The sequence below is a fragment of the Trichomycterus rosablanca genome, chromosome 14 (genome assembly GCF_030014385.1).
Source record: "Trichomycterus rosablanca isolate fTriRos1 chromosome 14, fTriRos1.hap1, whole genome shotgun sequence".
NCBI classification, from domain to species: Eukaryota; Metazoa; Chordata; class Actinopteri; order Siluriformes; family Trichomycteridae; genus Trichomycterus; species Trichomycterus rosablanca.
In genome coordinates, this window is record NC_086001.1 from 17,475,195 (window position 1) to 17,501,004 (window position 25,810).

The following is a 25,810-nucleotide window of genomic DNA, read 5'->3' on the forward strand; positions in this document are numbered from 1 at the left end:
AAGCATTTTGGAGACAATGGAACACTGAGGGCTTGAACTCACCTTCATCTGGTATATTTTTAAACAGATCTTTCCGGAATTCTTCTACTTTCTCTCTCAGCTGAGATACAGACTTTGTAACATCATCAAATGAGAGGAAAGGACTGATTGTGATGGCGGCTGATTCTGCAGATCCAGCAGGAGCCGAGAGAGACTGAAAATTCTACATCCAGACAGATAATGTTCACAGAGAAACAGATGATGAATCACAAATGATGGACGACAGACATGAAGCACAGAGTGTTTCTCCAAATAACATTAACAGTATTTCATGATCTCTCTGAAAAGCTGATTCTGATTCTCACAATTTCTCAGAACCCCGAGTGTTTATGACTTTATGGGTCATAATGTATTTTGTGTAGGGGGGTTTTCCCCATGTTACAGATTTGTGGAAGACCACCAGGGGGAGACGCCTATAAAAAAAGAGACTTCTGGGAAGACAGGAGAGGATGCTTTGCTTGTGACATGTTTTCTGTTGCATTTCTGAATCTCCCCAACATGTTTGAAAGAATGCTAACAATAATCGAGTTTAGGGGAACAAATTTCTCGATGAAAGGCATCAAGTTTAAAAGATTTTGAGTTTAGGGGACGTCAAGTTACAAGGTACCGCTGTATTTTATTACTTGGACTGGTGCAGCAATAATATAATTATTTGTAGTGCTGTTACCTGGAGGAAATGGACGGGATCCTCTGTGTGTGAAAGCTGTTCCAGTTCAGCATCTTTCCTCTTCAGCTCTACAATCTCCTGCACCAACTGATCCAGGACTTTTTCAGCTTGACTTACTTCTGCTGTCTCTCAATCTCTGATCAGATCTTTTAGCTCAGAGCATCTTCTGTTAATTGAGTTGATTAGTTCAGTACAGATCCTCTCAATGTTCTCAACTGCTGTCCGTGCAGAACACTGTTAGAAGATTCAGAAAGAGGAAACGTTTCTCACTCAGATATTTGTCCATTTAAAATTCAATGTAGTGATCTTCTCAAGTCTTATACAGTAATTTATGTTTAAGCATCTAGATAGAGCAACAATCAATAATCTTTTAAAGTGGCTCAGTCAAAGTCCTAATCTGATCTTATCACCCTTATAATTATAAGCACAACCTCAGAATTTTTGTACAGCATCAAACACCAACTAACCAGGCAGAATTTAAAGATTTTTTTTATTCATGAACAAAAATGCTCCATCAGGTGCAAAGTTACCTGAAATATAAAATATCTCATTTTTAATGGAGATTGGCTTAATGGAGAAGAGTCGGACTGATCCTGAGAGCTTTTTGTTTATAAACCTTACCTTGTGAGACTTCACAGCGTTTATCAGCTCACAAAGTTCCTTCTCTCTGTTCTGGATTTTCTTCTTAAATTTTCTCTGGATCTCCAGCAGCTGCTTCTACACAGAATAACAATTCAGGATTTACTTGTATTGTGTACAAGCACCACATAAACAACGTCAGAGTAAATGCTAATGAGTTGTTATTTGTTATAGAGAGCTGAATAATATTTTACATGTTTCTCAGTTCTTTCTGCTGCAGCTGATATTGTATCATGTCCTTTATGATCATCCATGGTACACATCAGGCAGATACACTGCTGATCAGTACGACAGTAAACCTCCAGCAGTTTATCATGCTGAGAGCAGATCTGATCCTGGAGTCGTCTGGAGGCTTCAACCAGCTTGTGCTTCTTATAAGCAGGAATTCGATAATGAGGCTGAAGGTGAGTTTCACAGAAAGAGGCCAAACACACCAGACAGGATTTTACAGCTTTGGATTTTCTCTCTGTACAGTAATCACACTCCACATCTTCAGGTCCAGAAGGAAGTGGATCTTGGGATTCTCTCTTCTTCAGGTCCTCTACAACTTTTGCCAGAATAATGTTTTTCCTCACAACAGGTCTTGGAGTGAAGGTTTGTCTACACTGTGGACAGCTGTATGTTCCCTTATCATTCTCCTGATCCCAGCAGTTATTAATACACACCATACAGAAACTGTGTCCACAGTGTGTAGTTACTGGATCCTTCAGTGTTTCCAAACAGACTGAACAGCTGAACTCGTCCTGAGTTACTGATTTTTTTGACTCTGCCATTTTTCTACACGTAAACACAAACACCAGTAAACACAGCAAGTTATTTACAGCAGCTCAGACTTCCTGGTTTAGTTCGTGATTGTTATGTTCATGTTTACGTTTCTTGATTTTTGTTCATTTTTGATTTTTTGGATTATCTATTGTACTCATGCTGTGGGACTTTTAATTTGTATTGTGGTTGTAGTAAGTACTACAGGTGACTAATTAACTACTACGACCTTCGTCTTATCAAAACGTGCGTTTCTTAACTGTTGTTAATTTTCTATATTTTATTATTACTGTACCTTTACTGTAGTACATTTTATGATTGATTACTGTACCCATGCTGTATGACTTATAATGTGGTTGTAGTAACTAGTACAAGTGACTAGTTAACTACTACATCCTTGGTTATATGGAAAAATTATGTTATTTTTTTACTTTTAATTCTTTATTACTGTACCCATACTGTAGGGTTTGTTTCTGTAATGTAAGTGTAGTGGGTGGTACATGTCACTAGGTAACTATTGCATCGTTTATTATATTAAAATGACTCTTTTTAGAATTGTTTACACTATATATTTTGACTGTACCCATTCTGTAGGACTTTATACAGTTGTATTGAATGGTACATGCCACTGGGTAATAACTACACCTCGGCTTCATGCACTTTTTAGACGCTCCCTTAGCACTTCCTCAGCATTTCAACTCAGATGAACCTCACATTTACAAAATAACAGAAAATAAAAATGTACAGAAAAAAAAACGTTTTAAACATATTTGATTGTAGTTTGTTCCTTGTTTACTGCAGAATCAGTTAATGCAGTTTCACTCATTTTTGGATGTTTATTAGCCGAGAACGAGCCGAAAGAAACTCGAATGTCAGGAGAATGTCCAAGACTTCCTGGTTTAGTTCGTGAGTGTTCTGTTCAAAACAAGTGTGTTTAAATCAAATCAACAATCTGAACTACATAAAGTAACAATACACAGTAATGTACAGAAGTGTGGAAATGTATAAACTCACCTGCGTTCATCAACTTCAATTATCAACAAAACTACAAACACAGACACGGAACAGATCCACAATCGAACAGAACAGGATCAGATCAGTTTCACTTCTGCTGAACTAAAGGAGAGAGAGAGAGAGAGAGAGAGGGGGGGGGGGGGCGGGGGGGGGGGTTGTCAGAGGTTGTTCTGTCGATGTCCCTTTCGGGGGGGACATCTAAATTCTGTAATATTAAATAATGGAAAAAAACCCTCTCTGCATCTGCATTTGAGTGTGGCAGAACTAATACCAGTTTGGCAATCGTAGACAGCCTCGAAAATCTGCTCATACCAGTCACCTTTGAAAAAAATTAACCAAGGAAGCCTAATAACACTCCTACATATTTTTGCAGTTATTAAGTTGCTCATGTCAATGGGCGTGTGCTGAATATTTCTTGTATATATATATACAATGTCAAACATGTCTGGGTCTTGGGGCATAGAGATGTCCATCCAGGAACTCCTCACCCAGCAACAAGAAATTCTATTTTCTGATTGGCTGAGAAATTCTATTTTTCTGATTGGCCGATAGGTCGCTAATTCAAGACAGCGGTATGAGCGCAGAGTAATCTGCCTTTGACTCGTGTGTAGGATAGGCTATAGTCATTTCTGTGCGGCGAAGTTAATCATTTCTCAGCGTAAGAAATACCATGTGTGGCGTGTGAGCGTGTGAGCTTGTTGAAATGCGTGTCTCACGCTCAATGCGTGAGACTTGAGAGCCCTGAATTAAGCTCACTGATGTGTGTCTCATGAATTGATTTATATTATTATTATTAGGGCTGTCGTTAATCGCGTTAATTAATTAATCGCGTTAAAGGCGTAACATTTTAATCGCGATTAAAAAAAATTAATCAAGATGAAAATTTTTAATCAAACTATTTTTATTGAGCTGTTTGTGTCACGTAAATATGCGTCTCTGTTGTAATTTGCAGTATTACACACATTTTGCACTTTAGGCTGCTATCTTGTGGACTGTTACAGTTTTTGTGGACAGGTGGTTGTTTAACATTAATTGAATACATTTTTTCAAATGGTATCTTTTGTTGAGTTTTTATTACACAATACTTACTCTGACCTTTTTAAATCCTGCACCTGAAAAATAACCCAAAGTATAAAAAAACTAAAACTAATACTAGAACTAATAAAAACTAAACTAAAACTAAGCATTAAAAAATAATTAAAACTAATAAAAACTAGCAAACCCACTCTAAAAACTAATTAAAACTAACTGAATTAGAGAGAAAAAAAAGTCACAACAAAATAAAACTAAACTATAATGAAAAATCCAAAACTATTATAACCTTGGTGCACAACATTAGTAGGGCTGTCAGAGGGCTCGTCAGGAGGATCATCACCCTACCAACTGGTGATGAACTAGAGTGTGTAGGAGCTGAGTTTGCCCACTTGGCCGGATCCGAATGTTTTAGAGTGGCAGTTGGTGCTACTGATGGGTGCCACATTCGAATAAAACCCCCATCTGCCAACGCATAGTGCTACCTAAACAGGAAGCTGTTCCACTCAATTCAGCTTCAAGCCATCTGTGACCACCAGGGGAAGTTCAGAGACATTCTTGTTGGTTACCCTGGGTCGATTCATGATGCAAGGGTACTAAAGAACAGCCCTGTGTATAAAGAGGGCTTATACCCACCTGCAGGACGATACATTCTTGGGGATGGGGGTTATCCCTGCATTAATACACCTATCCGGCTCCTGACCCCCTATCGAGAGCCTGTGCAGAACCCTGTACAGGCTCGTTTTAACAGCAAACTGTCCAAGGCCAGGAATGTGGTGGAAAGTGCTTTTGGAATGATGAAGACAAGATGGTGTTCCATTTTCTTTAAAGCCCTTGAGGTGAGCCCTGTCTTCGCGACCTCTGTATCGCTCATGGAGACATCATTGAGCCAGAATTAACAGAGGTACATGTTGACCAACCAGAGCCTGTAATTAATGACATTACATCAGGTGAAGATGCAAGAAAGCATCTGGCTGCAGCTGACTCAGCACCACAGCACCGCATACCAGCTCTTTATGAGCATGATTATGTTTAGAAAAATGTTTTGTTAATAGGTTCATGTTGTTTGTTTTTACATTTTGTTCTACAGTTCTTGATTGACTCTTCACATTAACAGTTATTCATTATTTAAAAGTAAAACTTTCTTAGCAAAATGTTCAATTTCTTGAATATTTTTTTAATTACAATTTCCAATTTTTACACTTTTTCTATTTTTAATTAAGGATAAATTAAAAAGAAAATCCTTTATTTCAATTATTTGCCAATGCATTTTCTTTCTCATAACATACAGTAATACTACAACACTTTTTGATTTTCAACTATTTATTTTTTCATTAGAATTTCTAAGATTTTAATAAACCTTTCCTCCCTCATTCTTGCTTCCTGGTCTCTCCTCTCCTCTCTCTTGCGCGTCTCTCACTCTCGCTTTTCCTCTCTCTGGTGCGTCTCTTGCTCTCTCTTCTCCTCTCGTTCTATTCTTTCCCTTTCTCTTCTTTCCTCCCTCTCCTCAGCCTCTCTCCATCTTCTCTCCTCGTTCTTTGCTGCTTCTATCTCCCTCTCATTTTCCCTTTCTTCCATCTCCCTCAGATACTCAACTAAATCTTTCACCCCTCGTCTCTTTTTGGCTGGGGTTTCCATGCTTCTCGAGGATGGTGAAGCTTCAGCAGCATCCTGGCCAGATGAGGAAATAAGGGTCGGTGGGCTAATTGATGGTCTCCCACCTATTGCCTCATCCATATCCGCATACCATTTCCAGGATGCTGCTGTTGCTTCACCACCCTCTGTACTTACCCCAGTAGGTGGACACTTAAGTTGTCTACAAGATTCATAAACACAGTACAAGGACCTTAACTTGTATTACAAATCTTTTCTGATATTTTTACTGAAGATCTTACCAACAAACGAAGCTTACTTTGTATTTTTGTTTGAGGTTCTCCCACTTCTTCTTCACATAAGTGGGAGTCACCTTCCCCTGCAGTTGGTTCTCCAACACAAAGGCTCTACAATATAATGCACATAACAGTTATTAATTTATGTAGCATATACTACTTCAAAAAAAGTTTAGTCATTAAACGTTTTTAATGCTTTGAATAAGTTTGCAAAACTTGAATACTAAAACTTGTCGTTATACCACCCTTTGTAATTAATATTATGCATATGATGTAACACAAATTTTGTTACATCAAACAAACAGTGACTTACTCAAACCCTCGAACCGCTGCATTCTGTTTTAATAAGATTTTTAGTGTCTTCATCAGACCCTGCAATATCAAACATTAGTTTTAAAAGGGATTTCTAATGTGACTGTAGCAACATTACAACAATCATGAATATTTAGCCTCAACAACCCCAAAGATAGATATAGCTACCTTCCTAAAGATAGTTTGGCCCATCATCTAGCATTACAGATAAAATTAAATGAATCTATAGATAGATCATTTATTACAGAAGCTCAGTATATTTTAATGCAAAGTATTATAGTAAGCAAGTATTAAAGTATGCAAGTATTCAAATTCAAAGTATTAAAATATGAAAGTATTAAGTACACATGTAATGTTGCACAACACTATGTAGTTAAATACATTGAATAAAAAGTAGTATATTGCTTTTATTGTCCTACCAAAATGACAACGTTTGAAGCCCAGGTCAATAGGACCTGCTAGTTAGAGAAGGCTCACTTGTTTGTTAGTTTAAGTCCAAAAGGGGGTGTGGCCTGTACAGGGATCAAACCCACAACCTTGGCATTATTAGTACCACGCTCTAACCTACATCCAGTATCTGACTGGATGTAGAATTTTCAGTCTCTCTCAGCTCCTGCTGGATCTGCAGAATCAGCCGCCATCACAATCAGTCCTTTCCTCTCATTTGATGATGTTACAAAGTCTGTATCTCAGCTGAGAGAGAAAGTAGAAGAATTCTGGAAAGAGCAGTGTGAGAAGATACCAGATGAAGGTGAGTTCAAGCCCTCAGTGTTCCATTGTCTCCAAAATGCTTCGGTACTCAAACATCAAACAAAACAATCAAATCCACCAACATGAACATTTTACATCTAACAACATCATTCATTTACTTATTAACCCAGTACTGGTCATGGTCACAGTGAGTCCAGGGTTGAAGGAAATAAACTCACACTTGGTCACTTAAGGTCACTTTAGACAAACACTGGGAGAACATGTCAAATATTTATTTACTGTGATTAGTGATTGTACTGTTACTCTTTCTGCAGTGAAGAAAGTCCGGATTACTTCACCTCGTGAACCTGAAATCAGAGAAGATTTTCTACAATGTAAGTTTCTCATAAGCACACAAACATACACAGTGCAGTGAAAAAGTATTTGCACCCCCCAGTTATCTGTATTTTTACATATTTGTCACACTTCGGAGGTCATGAAGTTAAAACAAGTAAACAATCATTTAAACTGCTGTCTGTATATTTTTGATCCAGGAGATTTTATGAGTCTCAATCATTCAGTCACAGAAACCACTGAAACACACACACACACTACATTTACATTTTCAGCATTTAGCAGATGCCTTTATCCAAAGCGACATACAGTGTATCACAAAAGTGAGTACACCCCTCACATTTCTGCAAATATTTCATTATATCTTTTCATGGGACAACACTATAGACATGAAACTTGGATATAACTTAGAGTAGTCAGTGTACAACTTGTATAGCAGTGTAGATTTACTGTCTTCTGAAAATAACTCAACACACAGCCATTAATGTCTAAATAGCTGGCAACATAAGTGAGTACACCCCACAGTGAACATGTCCAAATTGTGCCCAAATGTGTCGTTGTCCCTCCCTGGTGTCATGTGTCAAGGTCCCAGGTGTAAATGGGGAGCAGGGCTGTTAAATTTGGTGTTTTGGGTACAATTCTCTCATACTGGCCACTGGCTATTCAACATGGCACCTCATGGCAAAGAACTCTCTGAGGATGTGAGAAATAGAATTGTTGCTCTCCACAAAGATGGCCTGGGCTATAAGAAGATTGCTAACACCCTGAAACTGAGCTACAGCATGGTGGCCAAGGTCATACAGCGGTTTTCCAGGACAGGTTCCACTCAGAACAGGCTTCGCCAGGGTCGACCAAAGAAGTTGAGTCCACGTGTTCGGCGTCATATCCAGAGGTTGGCTTTAAAAAATAGACACATGAGTGCTGCCAGCATTGCTGCAGAGGTTGAAGACGTGGGAGGTCAGCCTGTCAGTGCTCAGACCATACGCCGCACACTGCATCAACTCGGTCTGCATGGTCGTCATCCCAGAAGGAAGCTGACGCACAAGAAATCCCGCAAACAGTTTGCTGAAGACAAGCAGTCCAAGAACATGGATTACTGGAATGCCCTGTGGTCTGACGAGACCAAGATAAACTTGTTTGGCTCAGATGGTGTCCAGCATGTGTGGCGGCGCCCTGGTGAGAAGTACCAAGACAACTGTATCTTGCCTACAGTCAAGCATGGTGGTGGTAGCATCATGGTCTTGGGCTGCATGAGTGTTGCTGGAACTGGGGAGCTGCAGTTCATTGAGGGAAACATGAATTCCAACATGTACTGTGACATTCTGAAACAGAGCATGATCCCCTCCCTTCGAAAACTGGGCCTCATGGCAGTTTTCCAACAGGATAACGACCCCAAACACAACCTCCAAGATGACAACTGCCTTGCTGAGGAAGCTGAAGGTAAAGGTGATGGACTAAACCCAATTGAGCACCTGTGGCGCATCCTCAAGTGGAAGGTGGAGGAGTTCAAGGTGTCTAACATCCACCAGCTCCGTGATGTCGTCATGGAGGAGTGGAAGAGGATTCCAGTAGCAACCTGTGCAGCTCTGGTGAATTCCATGCCCAGGAGGGTTAAGGCAGTGCTGGATAATAATGGTGGTCACACAAAATATTGACACTTTGGGCACAATTTGGACATGTTCACTGTGGGGTGTACTCACTTATGTTGCCAGCCATTTAGACATTAATGGTTGTGTGTTGAGTTATTTTCAGAAGACAGTAAATCTACACTGCTATACAAGTTGTACACTGACTACTCTAAGTTATATCCAAGTTTCATGTCTATAGTGTTGTCCCATGAAAAGATATAATAAAATATTTGCAGAAATGTGAGGGGTGTACTCACTTTTGTGATACACTGTACATTACAGTTACAGTCTGAGCAATTGAGGGTTAAGGGCCTTGCTCAAGGGCCCAACAGCAGCAATGTGGCAGTGGTGGGGCTTGAACCAGCGACCTTCTGATTACTAGTCCAGTACCTTAACCACTAGGCTACGGCTTGCCCTAACTACAGCTTGCCCTCACACTAACATAAATAACACACATTTACACAGACACACCCTCTCACACACATGCTTACACCCTCTCACACACATGCTTACACACTCACACACTCTTACACGCGTTCAAACTTACACATTAACAGACACACACACACACACACACACACACACTTAAACACACACACAATTCAAAGAGCTTAATTAGCATGACTGTGTGTTTGTTGTTGGATTGTGTGTTGCTGTTGTGTGTCTGTGTACTGTTTGTGAATGTGTCGTGTCTGTGGGGTGTTTTTCTATGTCTGTGAAGTGTTTGTGTGTTTGTGTAGCATTTGTGTGTGTGAGTATTATCTGTGTATTTGTGAAGTGTTTGTGTAATGTATGTATTTGTGCAGTGTTTGTGTGATTGTGTAGTATCTGTTTGTGTAGTGTGTGTGATTGTGTAGTGTCTGTTTGTGTAGCCTTTGTGTGTGTTTGAGTAGTATGTGTGTGTTTGTATAGTGTCGGTGTGTATTTGAGGTTGTGTAGTGTATGTGTAGTGTTTGTAATTGTGTGTTTGAGTAGTATTTGTGTGTATGTGTAGTGTCTGTGTAATGTATGTGTGTGTTCATGTGTTTGAGTAGTATTTGTGTGTTTGAGTAGTATTTGTGTTTAGACATACACACAATTACACACACACAATTACACACACACTGCACACACACACACACACACACACACACACACTCTCTCTCTCATCTATGTTAATTGGTTTATTTTGTGTTTCCTCTCCAGATGTTTGTCGGTTCACACTGGATCCAAAGACAGTAAATAAAAACCTCCGTCTGTCTGAGGAGAACAAAGTGGTGACCTGGAGTATAACATCACAGTCGTATCCTGATCATCCAGATAGATTTGATATTTGGTCTCAGGTTGTGTGTAGAGAGAGTGTGAGTGGACGTTGTTACTGGGAGGTTGAGTTGAGTGGGGATTATTGGGTTGATATAGCAGTGTCATATTAAAGCATCAGCAGGAAGGGATTCGGTGTTGAGTGTGGGTTTGGACGTAATGATCAGTCCTGGAGTTTAGACTGTTCTCCATCCAGATTTTTATTCATGCACAATAACAAAACGACTAAAATTCCCATAATGCCGAGTTCCTCTAGAATAGGAGTGAATGTGGATTATGAAGCAGGAACTCTGTCCTTCTACAGCGTCTCTGATACAATGAAGCTCCTCCACAGAGTTCAGACCACGTTCACTCAGCTCCTCTACCCGGGGTTTAGTCTTAATTACGGATCAGAAGTGAAACTGTCAGATTTAACAAATTAAATGTAAACTTTACATGAAAGTGTAACATTAAACTGTTTGAGTGATTTTAGAATCTGTGAGGCAGTGATACATTTATGAAGTTTTTCTTTTTCAATTTAACCACCATTTATTCAGTGCTGTGAAAAAGTATTTACCCCCTTTCCTGATTTCTTCTTTTCTTAAATATTTATCATCTAAATGTATTCAGATATTAAAACTAAATTAAATAATAAGACAAGCTGAATATTTAAAAACATAAAAGAGAAAATTTGTGTACATTACAAAATGGTAAATGTGATCATTTTCACCTTAAACTTCTTTCTTCCCAAGTCTATTATGAGCAAAATCTTATTATAAAAATGATCATTTTTCTTTTGAACCACAGGTTGGTCATTTCAGCAGTAGCGAGCGCTTATGACCAGTAATAACTGAGAGACGTTTGGTGTTTCTAGGCTGTTTAGTACATTAAGCCACATGATGTGTTTTAGACTCTCCTGGAGAAGCTGATTATCACCTGATTTCTCCTTAGCTGTAAAACACAAGTTTAAAAGTGAAACCAGCAGATGGTGAGGAATAATACAGCAGAACTTAGATACGTGTGGATGGTTTCAGAGGGGATTTGATTCTTTCACAGAAATAGTTCTTTGTATTGTGGTACGTTCGTTCAGCCTTCATCAGTTTATCTCTGCTCATTCAGCCTACAGCAGTTTAGACACTGCGGTAAAGTTAGTTTTATATTCGACATTCGTTTAACATTCGCCATTCCGATCTGTATAAATGGTTGAAAACACACCTGACATGTACAAATTTTACGAATTCTTACACAGATTTAAGTAGGCTACATACTACAAAAACTATTTTATAATAATTTTAAGGTTAAATGTGTTTATTTAAAGAAAGATTAAAATGAAACCGCTGATCAAGCGCCAACCTCAGCTAAAGCTTTAGGGAGCGTCATAAAACTAACAGAAAAACGTAGGAAACATTTACTCTGCAATTATTACAGAGAAATAAATCCATTACAGTCTTGTAATGTATTAATGGATTCATGTCAATCTATTTCTTATGAACACAAATTAATGTATCTCACAACCTACAAACCTTGTTTTATAGATAATACATTTATTTTTATTTTCTTTTAATTTAGAATTAAGATCAATAAATCCATGATATTTTGATATTGGAGACAAATAAATCTATTAAACTCTGATATGATTTAATATAATAAACCCAAACTATTTTTACACATTAATGTCCCTCACATCCTACAAAAGTTGTTTTTTAAAAAAAACATTTATTTTATTTTAATTTATAGTTAAAATCAGTAAACCCATAATACTTTAATATTGGAACTAAAGAAATCTATTAAACTCATACATGATTTAATTTCATGAACCCAACCTATTTTTAATGTACACACATTAATGTCCCTCACAACCTACAAAAGTTGTTTTTTAAATAAGACTTCTATTTTTTTTTTTTTTTTATTTATAGTTAAAATCAGTAAAAGAAATCTATTAAACTCTTACATGATTTAATATAATAAGCCCAAACTATTTTTAATATACACATAATAATGTCCCTCACATCCTACAAACCTTGTTTTTTAAATAATACTTTTATTTTTCATTTATTTTAATTAATAGTTAGAATCAATGAATCCATAATACTTTTATATTGGAACTAAAGAAATCTATTAAACTCTGAAATTATATAATATAATAATCCCAAACTATTTTTAATATACACAAATTAATGTCACTCACATCCTACAAAAGTTGTTTTTTAAATAAGACTTTTATTTTTAATTTATTTTAATTAATAGTTAGAATCAATGAATCCATAATACGTTTATATTGGAACTAAAGAAATCTATTAAACTCTGATATCATTTAATATAATAAACTCAAACTATTTTTAATATACACATATTAATGTCCCTCACATCCTACAAAACTTGTTTTTTAAATAAGACTTTTATTTTTCATTTATTTTAATTAATAGTTAGAATCAATGAATCCATAATACTTTTTTATTGGAACTAAAGAAATCTATCAAACTCTGAAATTATATAATATAATAAACTCAAACTATTTTTAATATACACATATTAATGTCCCTCACATCCTACAAAAGTTGTTTTTTAAATAATACTTTTATTTTTAATTTATTTTAATTAATAGTTAGAATCAATGAATCCATAATATTTTTATATTGGAACTAAAGAAATCTATTAAACTCTGATATCATTTAATATAATAAACCCAAACTATTTTTAATATACACATATTAATGTCCCTCACATCCTACAAACATTGTTTTTTAAATAATACTTTTATTTTTATTTTATTTTTATTTATAGTTAGGATCAATGAATCTATAATACTTTTATATTGGAACTAAAGAAATCTATTAAACTCTGATATCATTTAATATCATAAAACCAAACTATTTTTAAAATACACATATTAAGTTCCCTCACATCCTACAAAAGTTGTTTTAAAAATACTGCTTTTATTTTTATTTTATTTTTATTTATAATGAAGATCAATAAACCTATAAAACTTTTATATTGAAACTAAATAAATCTATTAAACTATGATATGATTTAATATAATAATGTCAAACTATTTTTATTAAACACATATCAATGTCCCTCACATCCTACAAATGTTGTTTTAAAAATACTTCTTCTTTTTTTTCATTTATAGTTAAAATTTTTATATACATAATACTTTTATATTGGAATTAAATAAATCTATTAAACTCTGATATAATTTTATATAATAAACCCAAACTATTTTTAATATACACATATTAATGTCCCTCACATCCTACAAACCTTGTTTTGTAGATACTGCTTTTATTTTTATTTTATTTTAATTTATAGTTAAGATCAATTGATACATAATATGTGTATATCAGAGATAAATCTATTAAACTCTAAAATTATTTAATATAATAAAGGCAAGCTTTTTTTGATAAACACATATTAATGTCCCTCACATTCTAAAAACATTGGTTTATAGATACTGCTTTTATTTTTTTTATTATTTTAATTTATACTTTAGACCACTGAATCCTCAACACTTTTACATTGGACACAAATAAATCTATTAAACTCTAATATAATTTAATATAATGAAGTCAAACTATTTTTAATATAAACATATTAATGTTCCTCACAACCTACAAACCTTGTTTTATAATTACTGCTTTTATTTTTATTTTATTTTTATTTATAGTTAAAATTAGTACATTCATAATACCTTTATATTGGAACTAAATACATTTATTAAACTCTGATAAGATTTAATATAATAAAACCAAACTATTTTTATATACACACATTATTGTCCCTCACATCCTACAAACATTGTTTTATAGATACTGCTTTAATTTTTTTTATTTTAATTTATAGTTAAGATCATTAAATCCAAAATAAGTGTGTACAAGAGATAAATCTATTAAGTTCTGATGTAATTAAATATAATTAACCCACACTATTTTTTATATACACATATTGATGTCCATAACATCCAACAGTTGTTTTGTAGATACTTCTTTTATTTAGATTTTATTTAATTTTATGGTTCAAATCCATAATAAAAAAACCATAATAAGTGTGTATCATAGATAAATCTATTAAACTCAGATTTGATTTAATATAATAAAATAAAACTATTTTTTAAAAACACATATTAATGTCCCTTATATCCTACAAACCTTGTTTTGTAATTACTGCTTTTATTTTTAATTTATTTTAAATTAAAGTTAATATCTGTAAATACATAATAATTGTATATCAGAGATAAATCTATTAAACTCTGAAATAATCTACTATAATAAAGTAAAACTATTTTTTATATACACATATTAATGTCCTTCACATCCTACAAACATTGTTCATAAGATTTATTTATTTCCAGTATAAAAGTATTATGGATATTTTGATCATGATTATAAATTAAAATAAAATAACAATAAAAACAGTATCTATAAAACAAGGTTTGTAGGATGTGAGAGACATTAATATGTAATTAATAAAAATAGTTTGACTTTAATATTTTAAATTATATCAGAGTTTAATAAATTTAACTCTTATACACACTGATTATGGATTTATTATTATGGATTTTAACTATAAATTAAAATAAAATAAAAATATGAGCATTATCTATAAAACAAGGTTTGTACGTTGTGGGGGACATTAATATGTGTATTTAAAAAATAGTTTGGGTTTATTATATTACATCATATCAGAGTTTAATAGATTTATTTAGTTCCAGTATAAAAGTATTATGTATATAACAATTTTATCTATAAATTAAAAAAAATAAATAAAAGCATTTTCTATAAAACAGGGTTTGTAGGATGTGAGGGACATTAATATGCATATATTAAAAATAGTTTGGGTTTATTATATTAAATTATATCAGAGTTTAATAGATTTATTTATCTATAGTATAAAAGTATGTATTTTATTGATCTTAACTATAAATTAAAATACAAAAAAAACTGTTTTTTTAAAACAATGTTTGTAGGATTTGAGGGACATTAATATGTGTATATTAAAAATTGTTTAGGTTTATTATGGATTCATTGATCTTAAGTATAAATAAATAAAAAATACAAATCTATTAAACTCTGAAATCATTTAATATACTAAACCCAAACTATTTTTATTATACACATACTAATGTCCCTCACATCCTACAAAAAATGTTTTTTTTAAATAATAATTTCATTTTTGGTTTATAATTTGGGTTTATTATATTAAATCATATCACAGTTTAATAGATTTATCTCTGATAACCACTTATTATGGATTTATTGATCTTAAGTATTAATAAAAAAAAAAAAAAGCAGTAATTATAAAACAAGGTTTGTAGGATGTGAAGGACATTAATATGCGTATATTAAAAAAACTTTGGGTTTATTATATTAAATGATTTCAGAGTTTAACAGATTTATTTATCTTCAATATAAAAGTATTATGGATTCATTGATCCTAACTATAAACAAAAATAAAATAAAAATAAAAGCAGTATCTATAAAACAAGGTTTGTAGGATGTGAGGGACATTAGAATGTGTATAATAAAAATAGTTTGGGTTTATTGTATTAAATAATATCAGAGTTTAATAGATTTCTGTAGTTCCAATATAAAAGTATTATGGTTTTCTTTGATCTTAAGTATACATTTAAATAAATTAAAAATAAAATTATTATTTAAAAAACAAGTTTTGTAGGTTGTGAGGGACATTAATATGTGTATATTAAAAATAGTTTGGGTTTATTATTTTAAATCATGTAAGAGTTTAATAGATTTCTTTAGTTCCAATATAAAACTATTATGGATTCATTGATCCTAAGTATAAATTAAAATACATTAAAAATAAAAGTAGTATCTACAAAACAACTTTTGTAGGATGTGAGGGACATTAATATGTGTATGTTAAAAATAGTTTGGTTTTATTATATTAAATCATGTAAGAGTTTAATAGATTTATCTGTTATACACACTTATTACGTATGCATTGATATAAACTATAAATTAAAATAAATTAAAAATAAAAGTATTATTTAAAAAACAACTTTTGTAGGTTGTGAGGGACATTATTATGTGTATATAAAATATAGTTTGGGTTTAGTATATTAAATCATGTAAGAGTTTAATAGATTTCTTTAGTTCCAATATAAAAGTATTATGAATTAATTGATCCTAAGTATAAATTAAAATAAATTAAAAATAAAAGTAGTATCTATAAAACAACTTTTGTAGGATGTGAGGGACATTAATATGTGTATGTTAAAAATAGTTTGGGTTTATTATATTAAATCATGTAAGAGTTTAATAGATTTCTTTAGTTCCAATATAAAAGTATTATGAATTAATTGATCCTAAGTATTAATTAAAATTAATTAAAAATAAAAGTAGTATCTATAAAACAAGTTTTGTAGGATGTAAGGGACATTAGTATGTGTATACTAAAAATAGTTTGGTTTTATTATATTAAATCATGAATGAGTTTAATAGATTTGTTTAGTTCCAATATAAAAGTATTATAGATTCATTGTTCTTAACTATAAATTAAAATACATTAAAAATAAAAGTCTTATTTAAAAAAACAAGTTTTGTAGGTTGTGAGGGACATTAATATGTGTATATTAAAAATAGTTTGGGCTTATTATATTAAATCATGTAAGAGTTTAATAGATGTATCTCTTATACACACTTATTACGTATTCATTGATCTTAACTATAAATTAAAGTACATGAAAAATAAAAGTCTTATTTAAAAACAAGGTTTGTAGGTTGTGAGGGACATTAATATGTGTATATTAAAAATAGTTTGGGCTTATTATATTAAATGATATCAGAGTTTAATAGATTTATTTATTTCCAATATAAAAGTATTATGGGTTTACTGATTCTAATTATAAATAAAAATAAAAATAAACGTCTTATTTAAAAAACAAGTTTTGTAGGATGTGAGGGACATTAATATGTGTATAATAAAAATAGTTTGGGTTTATTATATTAAATCATGAATGAGTTTAATAGATTTGTTTAGTTCCAATATAAAAGTATTATAGATTCATTGTTCTTAACTATAAATTAAAATAAATGAAAAATAAAAGTCTTATTTAAAAACAAGTTTTGTAGGATGTGAGGGACATTAATATGTGTATAATAAAAATAGTTTGGGTTTATTATATTAAATCATGAATGAGTTTAATAGATTTGTTTAGTTCCAATATAAAAGTATTATAGATTCATTGTTCTTAACTATAAATTAAAATAAATGAAAAATAAAAGTCTTATTTAAAAACAAGTTTTGTAGGATGTGAGGGACATTAATATGTGTATATTAAAAATAGTTTGAGTTTATTATATTATATAATTTCAGAGTTTAATAGATTTATTTATTTCCAATATAAAAGTATTATGGGTTTACTGATTCTAATTATAAATAAAAATAAATTAAAAATAAAAGTCTTATTTAAAAAATTAGTTTTGTAGGATGTGAGGGACATTAGAATGTGTATAATAAAAATAGTTTGGGTTTATTGTATTAAATAATATCAGAGTTTAATAGATTTCTGTAGTTCCAATATAAAAGTATTATGGTTTTCTTTGATCTTAAGTATACATTTAAATAAATTAAAAATAAAATTATTATTTAAAAAACAAGTTTTGTAGGTTGTGAGGGACATTAATATGTGTATATTAAAAATAGTTTGGGTTTATTATTTTAAATCATGTAAGAGTTTAATAGATTTCTTTAGTTCCAATATAAAACTATTATGGATTCATTGATCCTAAGTGTAAATTGAAATAAATTAAAAATAAAAGTAGTATCTATAAAACAACTTTTGTAGGATGTGAGGGACATTAATATGTGTATGTTAAAAATAGTTTGGTTTTATTATATTAAATCATGTAAGAGTTTAATAGATTTATCTGTTATACACACTTATTACGTATGCATTGATATAAACTATAAATTAAAACAAATTAAAAATAAAAGTATTATTTAAAAAAGGTTTGTTGGATGTGAGGGACATTAGTATGTGTATATTAAAAATAGTTTGGGTTTCTAATATTAAATCATGTAAGAGTTTAATAGATTTATCTCTTATACACACATTACGTATTCATTGATCTTAAGTATAAATTAAAAAAATAAAATAAAAAAAAGTATAATTTAAAAAACAACTTTTGTAGGATGTGAGGGACATTAGTATGTGTATATTAAAAATAGTTTGGGTTTATTATATTAAATCATCAAGAGTTTAATAGATTTATTTAGTTCCAATATAAAAGTATTACGTATTCATTGATTCATTCAAGTATAAATAAAAATAAAGGTATCATCTATAAAACAAGGTTTGTAGGTTGTGAGATACATTATTTTGTGTTCATAAAAAATAGATTGACATGAATCCATTAAATACATTACAAGACTTTAATGGATTTTTTTCTCTGTAATAAGTGCAGAGTAAATGTTTCCTACGTTTTTCTGTTAGTTTTATGACGCTCCCTAACGCTTTAGCTGAAGTGGGAGCTCGATCAGCGGTTTCATTTTAATCTTTCTTTAAATAAATACATTTAACCTTAAAATTATTATAAAATAATTTTTGTAGTATGTAGTATACTTAAATCTGTGCAAGAAATCGTAAAATAAGTGTTAGGTGTTTTTTGAACCATTTATATTGTGGCGCCGGCGAGCAGGAAGGCGAGCGTCGGGACCTCGAGTGAGCTGCCCTTGGTAGATCTCTCAGTGGTTTAGGACGTACACTCATTCATGCACACATACATCCATACAACAGACAAACATATAAGCTACCTATCCAGCTCTCACCGCAGCCACCCAGTCTCCCACACTGGGATACACGCTGACGGTAAGCCTGGATACCACGGCTCCTCCCACTGACGCTACAATATAGATCGGAATGGCGAATGTTAAACGAATGTCGAATATAAAACTAACTTTACCGCAGTCATATACATCTCAGAGACGTCTGTTGGATGTAACCCAGTTCGTCTGGAATACGTATTTAATAGAGCGTTTGCTCATCTGCAATACGTCTCTGATACGTCGCTGGTGGATCGTGGAAGATCTTCAGCTGCTGCGTTCCAGATCAATCTAACTACGTCATCATCATGCCTGCATCTCAGAGACGCTTATGAGAGCTATCCGAGACCATTTAATAGAGCGCTTATTCATCTGTAATACATCTCCTAAATATCAGGCTTGGATGCTGAAATGGCGTTCAGACGCTGCATTCCAGACTTATGTGTACAGTATAGCTAAAATACAGCGTCTGAATGTAATTGAACGTGTGTGTGCACTCCCCTCTCATGTACTGCTTTTAAAATAATAATAATAATAATAGATAATAGATAATATATCTATAAACAACAGACATTATAATCAGTGGTAGTAACATTCTTATTTATTATTGTTCCTTGACACAAAATTAAGTGAAATATGAATTCATGAATCAAAATTTTTATATATGATAAATAAACATTAGAATAATAATTACGATGAACACAAATAACAAAACAAAAATAGCAATTAAATACTAAATAAAATAAAAATTAATGTCTCATTCCTGGTGCCAGCTGCAAGTAATCCTTTAAGCAGTTGTCCGCTTCTGCTTCAGTCGGCGCTTTCAGCACTGGATTTTTCATCGCGGCAGCTGTATGTGAGAAACTGTTATTAAAAAACAGTATTAAAAGAGTCACAAAATAAGTGCTACACTTCTTTTAAGGTGGATAAATGGCACTGTATGTAAGCAAAACGTAGCCTAATCTGACAAAAGGGCATGGTTTTAAACATGACGTTGCTGTCGGGGTCTTCTTTATTTGTATTTGAGCTTTTATTGAGTTTTTATAAGATTAAAAGGGACATTGAAGGTTAAATTTGCTGAAAGCTTTACTCCATTTGAAGTAAAGTCGATTTTTTGTACAAATTACACAAATTGTATCCTATGTGCTTTGACAACACATTAAAACCACTGGTGTGAATGTGTCTGACCAAACAATCAAAACAGGCTTCATGAGGGTGGCCTGAAGGCCCCACGTCCTGTAGTGGGCCCTGTGCTCACAGCCCAGCACCGTAGAGCTTGATTGGCATTTGCCATAGAACACCGGAATTGGCAGATCCGCCACTGGCGCCCAGTGGGTCCTGGGTTCCTCTTGGTGCACGACAGTGCCCGGCCTCATGTGACGAGAGTATGACTTTGAATTCAAACTTCTCTAGGATGATAATTATCATTTCCATTAAACTATGTGGCATCCTTTCGTTCCTAACACATTACCCAGTCCATATCAGGAAAGATAATCTGCATGATTTTTTTTTCCCATTGAGATCTGATGTGTTTTCTAAGTGTTCCTTTAATTTTTTTGAGCAGTGTATTAGGCTCCATATAAACATTCTGATTGTTTCTTTAGGTGTAAATTGTTTATCTTGACTTACCAATAATAACTTGTCCACATGCGGTTTGTTTTAGACCTCGCTTGTCTCCCCTGCCACACCAGTTAAGGCTTTTCGCAAGGTTGGGGGTGAACACCTTGCTGGCAATTCTCCAGATTGTCTTTTTCATGGTATGTCCACCACTTAGTGACAGCATGTTAATCTGAAATAATGCACAGTAATAGAAATGTATAAACTTCATACATTTTGTTGTTACTATTAAATGTCTTATTTGCATTTTATTTTAAAGTTTTTTTTTTTTTTAATTAAGTATGAATCCTTATATATAAAGTTACATTCTCCCATTGTCACTCACCCAAGTGTTATTTGTATTTTTTTTTCTTGCATTTGTATTACATTTTTAAAGTTAAAGCTATCATATGCTTAAAAATATAAAACAACAGGAAATATTTGTGAATACTTTGTGAATCGTGTCATGGTCCTATTTGATGGGAAATAATTGATAAATGAGCTTTACCATCCTTTGCTTCAGTCCGTTGCTCAGAAGCCTTTCTTCTAAATTTTCTAGGGCTTCTACTGAATCCAGAGGGATGACATTCAAGTCTTCATCATCTTGCTGTTGTGGGGGCAAAATTCGACGACCACCCACAAGAGATTCTACAAGAGATGTCAGGTAATTTATCTTCAGGTCCATCTCTCTCAGTGCCTCCAGGACAGTTCTGTCTACAGCTGCAAAATTTAAAAAAATATCATTTTACAAGATCTAGTCCATTTTCTATTCATGATTAATGTGTTGTAGGGCTGTTCATTCTAACTGATCAAACTTACGTGCACACTGATTGGGTATGAACCGCCTTGACAGTCCCTGCTGTATGGTGGGTGCTGTTAAAGCAGAAATTAAAATGAAAAAGTTCACTCTACAGAAGAGGCATTTTGCAACCTAAGACGTTGTTCTTACCTATAATATTTATGTATTAATAGACTGATAAATTGCTTTTCTCCTTCTTCATTAAACTCACCGTTGACATGAGGTAGGACGCCCTGGCCTTGTCCTGTCCCCTGAGAAGCATCTGCCCATGTACACTGGTTGGACATGGGCCACCTTGATGGATCTCGTTGTATGGTAGGTGCTGTTTACAGCGAATAAAAAATTAGAAAATACATGACTTTTTTTCTTTTTTATTTATTTATTTTTTTACAGTGGTGCTTGAAAGTTTGCAAACCCTTTGGAATTGTCTGTATTTTTGCATAAATTTGACCTAAAACTTCATCAGATTTTCAGATTCAAATCAAACAAATAAGACACAAATATTAGACTTGGTCATTTATTTATTGAGGAAAATGATCCAATATAACATATCTGTGAGTGAATCTTCAGGATTATCAGATAATTTGAAGGTGAAATTAGAGTCAGGTGTTTTCAATCAATGGGATGACAATCAGGTGTGAGTGGGCACCCTGTTTTATTTAAAGAACAGGGATCTATCAAAGTCATTGATTCTTATCAGGCTTGAAAGGGTTACAAAACCATCTCTAAAGAGTTTGGACTCCACCAATCCACAGTCAGACAGGTTGTGTACAAATGTTGGAAATTCAAGACCATTGTTACCTTCCCCAGGAGTGGTCGACCAACAGTGATCACAACAAGAGCAAGATGTGTAATAGTCCGTAAGGTCACGAAGGAACCCAAAGTAACTTATAAGCAAGTAAAGGCCTCTCTCACATTGGCTAATGTTGATGTTCATGAGTCCACCATCAGGAGAACACTGAACAACAGTGGTGTGCATGGCAGGGTTGCAAGGAGAAAGCTGCTGCTCTCCAAAAAGAACATTGCTGCTCGTCTGCAGTTTGCTAAAGATCACATGGACAAGCCAGAAGGCTATTGGAACAATGGAACAGATCTTTTTGGTTTAAATGAGAAGCGTTATGTTTGGAGAAAGGAAAACACTGCATTCCAGCATAAAAACCTTATCCCATCTGTGAAACACGGTGGTGGTAGTATCATGGTTTAGGCCTGTTTTGCTGCATCCGCAAGAGAACGTGGGTCACGCAGCAAGACAACAACCAGAAGCACACAAGTCATTTTACCAAAGAATAGTTAAAGAAGAATAAAGTTAATGTTTTGGAATGGCCAAGTCAAAGTCCCGATATTAATGAAATAATGTTGTGGATGGACCTGAAGCGAGCAGTTCATGGGAGGAAACTCACCAACATAACAGAGTTGAAGCTGAGGAGGAATGGGCTAAAACTCCTCCAAGCTGGTGTGCAGGACTAATCAGGAGTTTTCGGAAACGTTTAGTTGTAGTTATTGCTGCACAAAGGGGTCACACCAGATACTGAAAGCAAAGGTTCACATACTTTTACCACTCACAGATCTGTAACATTGGACCATTTTCTTCAATAAAAAAATAATATAAAAATAATATTTGTGTCTCATTTGTTTGATATGGTTCTCCTTATCCACTTGTAGGACAAACTTTCAAGCACCAATGAGGTTTTGGTTTTGACAAGACATGATGAGAAAATTAGCTTGGTTATGGCAATTATGGCACATCCTGTGCTTTTGAGAATGCCTGACTTTTATTATTTGCATTTCAGGCATCATTCTTACCTGTAGTGTTAACGTACTAATACCCAACTGAAAAATTGCTTTTCTCCTTCTTCAGTAAACTCACCATTGACATGAGGTAGAACCCCCTGGCCTTGTCCTGTACACTGGTCAGACATGGGCCACCTTGATGGCTCTTGTTGCATGGTATATGCTGTTTACAGGGAATAAAAAAAAAGATACTCAGAAAATGTGTGACTCTAGTTTTGTTTTGACTGGGCATGATGAGAAAATGAGCTTGGTTATGGTGATTATGGCTCATCCTGTGTGTCACAAGAAGACTAACTAACCTGGGCCCAGATTCTTGAAAGAATCTTGGTGTAAAGATAAACTTAACTGGTAGAGCGAGCATCACACTAAACACACACTCTGACAGTTAAGATTATCTTAACGCTATTTTAAGCATCATATTCGTGCTCAGATGCTTTTGAGATTAAAAGTGTACTTAACTGTCATAGCTGTATGGTGGGTGCTGTTAATGGGGAAATTAAAATAAAAATGGTTACTCTACAGAAAATGCCTGACTTTTATAGTATTTTAGCGACCTAAAGTGTCATTGTTAACTATATTATTCATGTATTAATGCCCAACTGGAAAAAAAAATATTTTTCTGCTTCTTCAGTAAACTCACCACTGACATGAGGTAGAACACCCTGGCCTTGTGCTGTCCCATGAGAAGCATCTGCCCATGTACACTGGTTGGACATGGGCCACCTTGATGCATCTTGTTGCATGGTAGGTGCTGTTTACAGAAAAAAAAAAAAAAAAAAAAAAAAATTGACTTTGTGATATTACCCTTCCTCTTGTCTGATGATGTCATTACTTTGGCATTCTGTACCTCAGCACCCCATATGCCTCTTGAACACTGCTTTACTCAAACATCAGAATGCAACAACAGCCATGACACACATCTGCAAGATCTGGTATTCATAATTTTTACATCATCTTTGGTACTGCATAAGTGTCCACCATCCTCAGCCAGTACACAGTAGATTAAATATCAGACTTCTCTTTACTCATGCAGGGCCTGCAGTTTATGGCCTCAACCCCCCGCTGGGTTGCTGTGTGTCTGTGAAACCTATGACCTGGGTCTCCAGTCACCCCCCTTCATGTACTTCTCTCCTAACAAGTTATTTTCTTCTCACTATTCCCTCAATCTTTAAATTGCACTCGTCTGCCACTCATCTATGATCATGCATAGTATTGCCACAAGGTTTACTGCACCACATTGAACCAATCTAACTTCTTCAATAAACTATATAGTATAAAATGAGTGAGTTGACCTGATCAATTAGCTAGAAAAGATTCATCGGATACAACACAAGCATCAAATATTAACAATTGCCAATTAACAATTTCCAAAAAATATTACCAATTAAATTGAATCTTACCGGAGTCCGTGTAAGCAATTATATTTAATCTCCTGAGACCCGAGCTTTGATTTTTTCAATGCATTTTTCCTATTCCTTATGTTTTTAACCTTATTGGTTGGGCGACACGGTGGCTCAGTGGGTAGTACCGTCGCACACTGTCACAGCAAGAAGGTCCCCCCTCCGCGGAGCCCGCATGTTGTCGTGTGGGTTTTCCCCGGGTGCTCCGGTTTCCTCCCACAGTCCAAAGACATGCCAGCGAGGCAAACCAGAGACACTGAACTGTCCATGTCTGTGCCCGATATAACCTGAATCCCGTGCAATGAGCAACCACCGCTCCTGTCATAAATGTAACCAAAGTGCAAAACATAACGTCAAAATCTTAATAAAGAAGCAAACAAACTTTATTAGTGTTCTAGTACTTTTGCTACCACTAGCTGGCAGACAAAAGTGTCCACCAATGGGGACAATCGATCGAGGTTTAGCAGGTCAAGGAATAAGGCATAACAAAACCAAAATGTAATGTCCTCATATGTGAGGTAAGGCTGAAGATTACCTTCACCAGGCGTCCCTGAATCTGCATGCATATACGTACCTGAATCTGCATGCATATCCGTAGGTCTGCCAGTCCAGCTGCCCCAGCACAATGTATCACAGGATTTAATACACAAAGTGGCATATTAAACATAAATTCTTATTCCTGCCATAATACTCCCCCCTTTTTCAAATTTTACAATTAAATCTTGAAAATAAAATATTAAATAAACCTTCTAAATGTGTTTATCCTGTTGGAAAGCACAGAATTTTAAAGTTAGTTCAATCAAAGTCTGGTGTTAGCTGGACATGTAAACAAATAATGTCGTTATTGAGCAGTGGAAGGTGTGTAACAGCTTTGTCGGCAGTGTCACCTCTGGCATTGTCCTGTAAAATTGGAACAAAACTTTAGAATATGCACAATTTACAAAATGGCTCTCTGTTTGGGCGGCAGAATTGCACCCACAAGTTGTGCAACAAGGTATGGTGGGCGATTTCCAAATTTAAATTAGTCAAAACAAGACACTCTCCCACCAAATACAACCAATTGTTCGATTCCATATGTGAAAACATGTAAGCAGTTTTGCTTGCAGCCAGTCTAGAGGCTGTTATTAAAGCATGTA

General features: G+C 33.9%; 1 protein-coding gene across 1 annotated transcript; it reads right to left on the reverse strand.

Moving 5' to 3' along the window:
* Positions 1 to 886: 886 nt before the first annotated feature.
* LOC134326151 (uncharacterized) lies at positions 887 to 21,402 on the reverse strand (the record flags this gene model as incomplete). The annotated part of the gene is made up of 8 exons (XM_063008353.1): positions 21,193 to 21,402; positions 20,718 to 20,877; positions 20,347 to 20,497; positions 6,049 to 6,153; positions 5,574 to 5,939; positions 1,540 to 1,927; positions 1,328 to 1,423; positions 887 to 940 (listed from the first exon to the last, which is right to left on the reverse strand). Coding segments are annotated over exons 1-8 (1,497 nt in total), but the record flags the coding sequence as incomplete, so codon positions are not given.
* Positions 21,403 to 25,810: the final 4,408 nt, after the last annotated feature.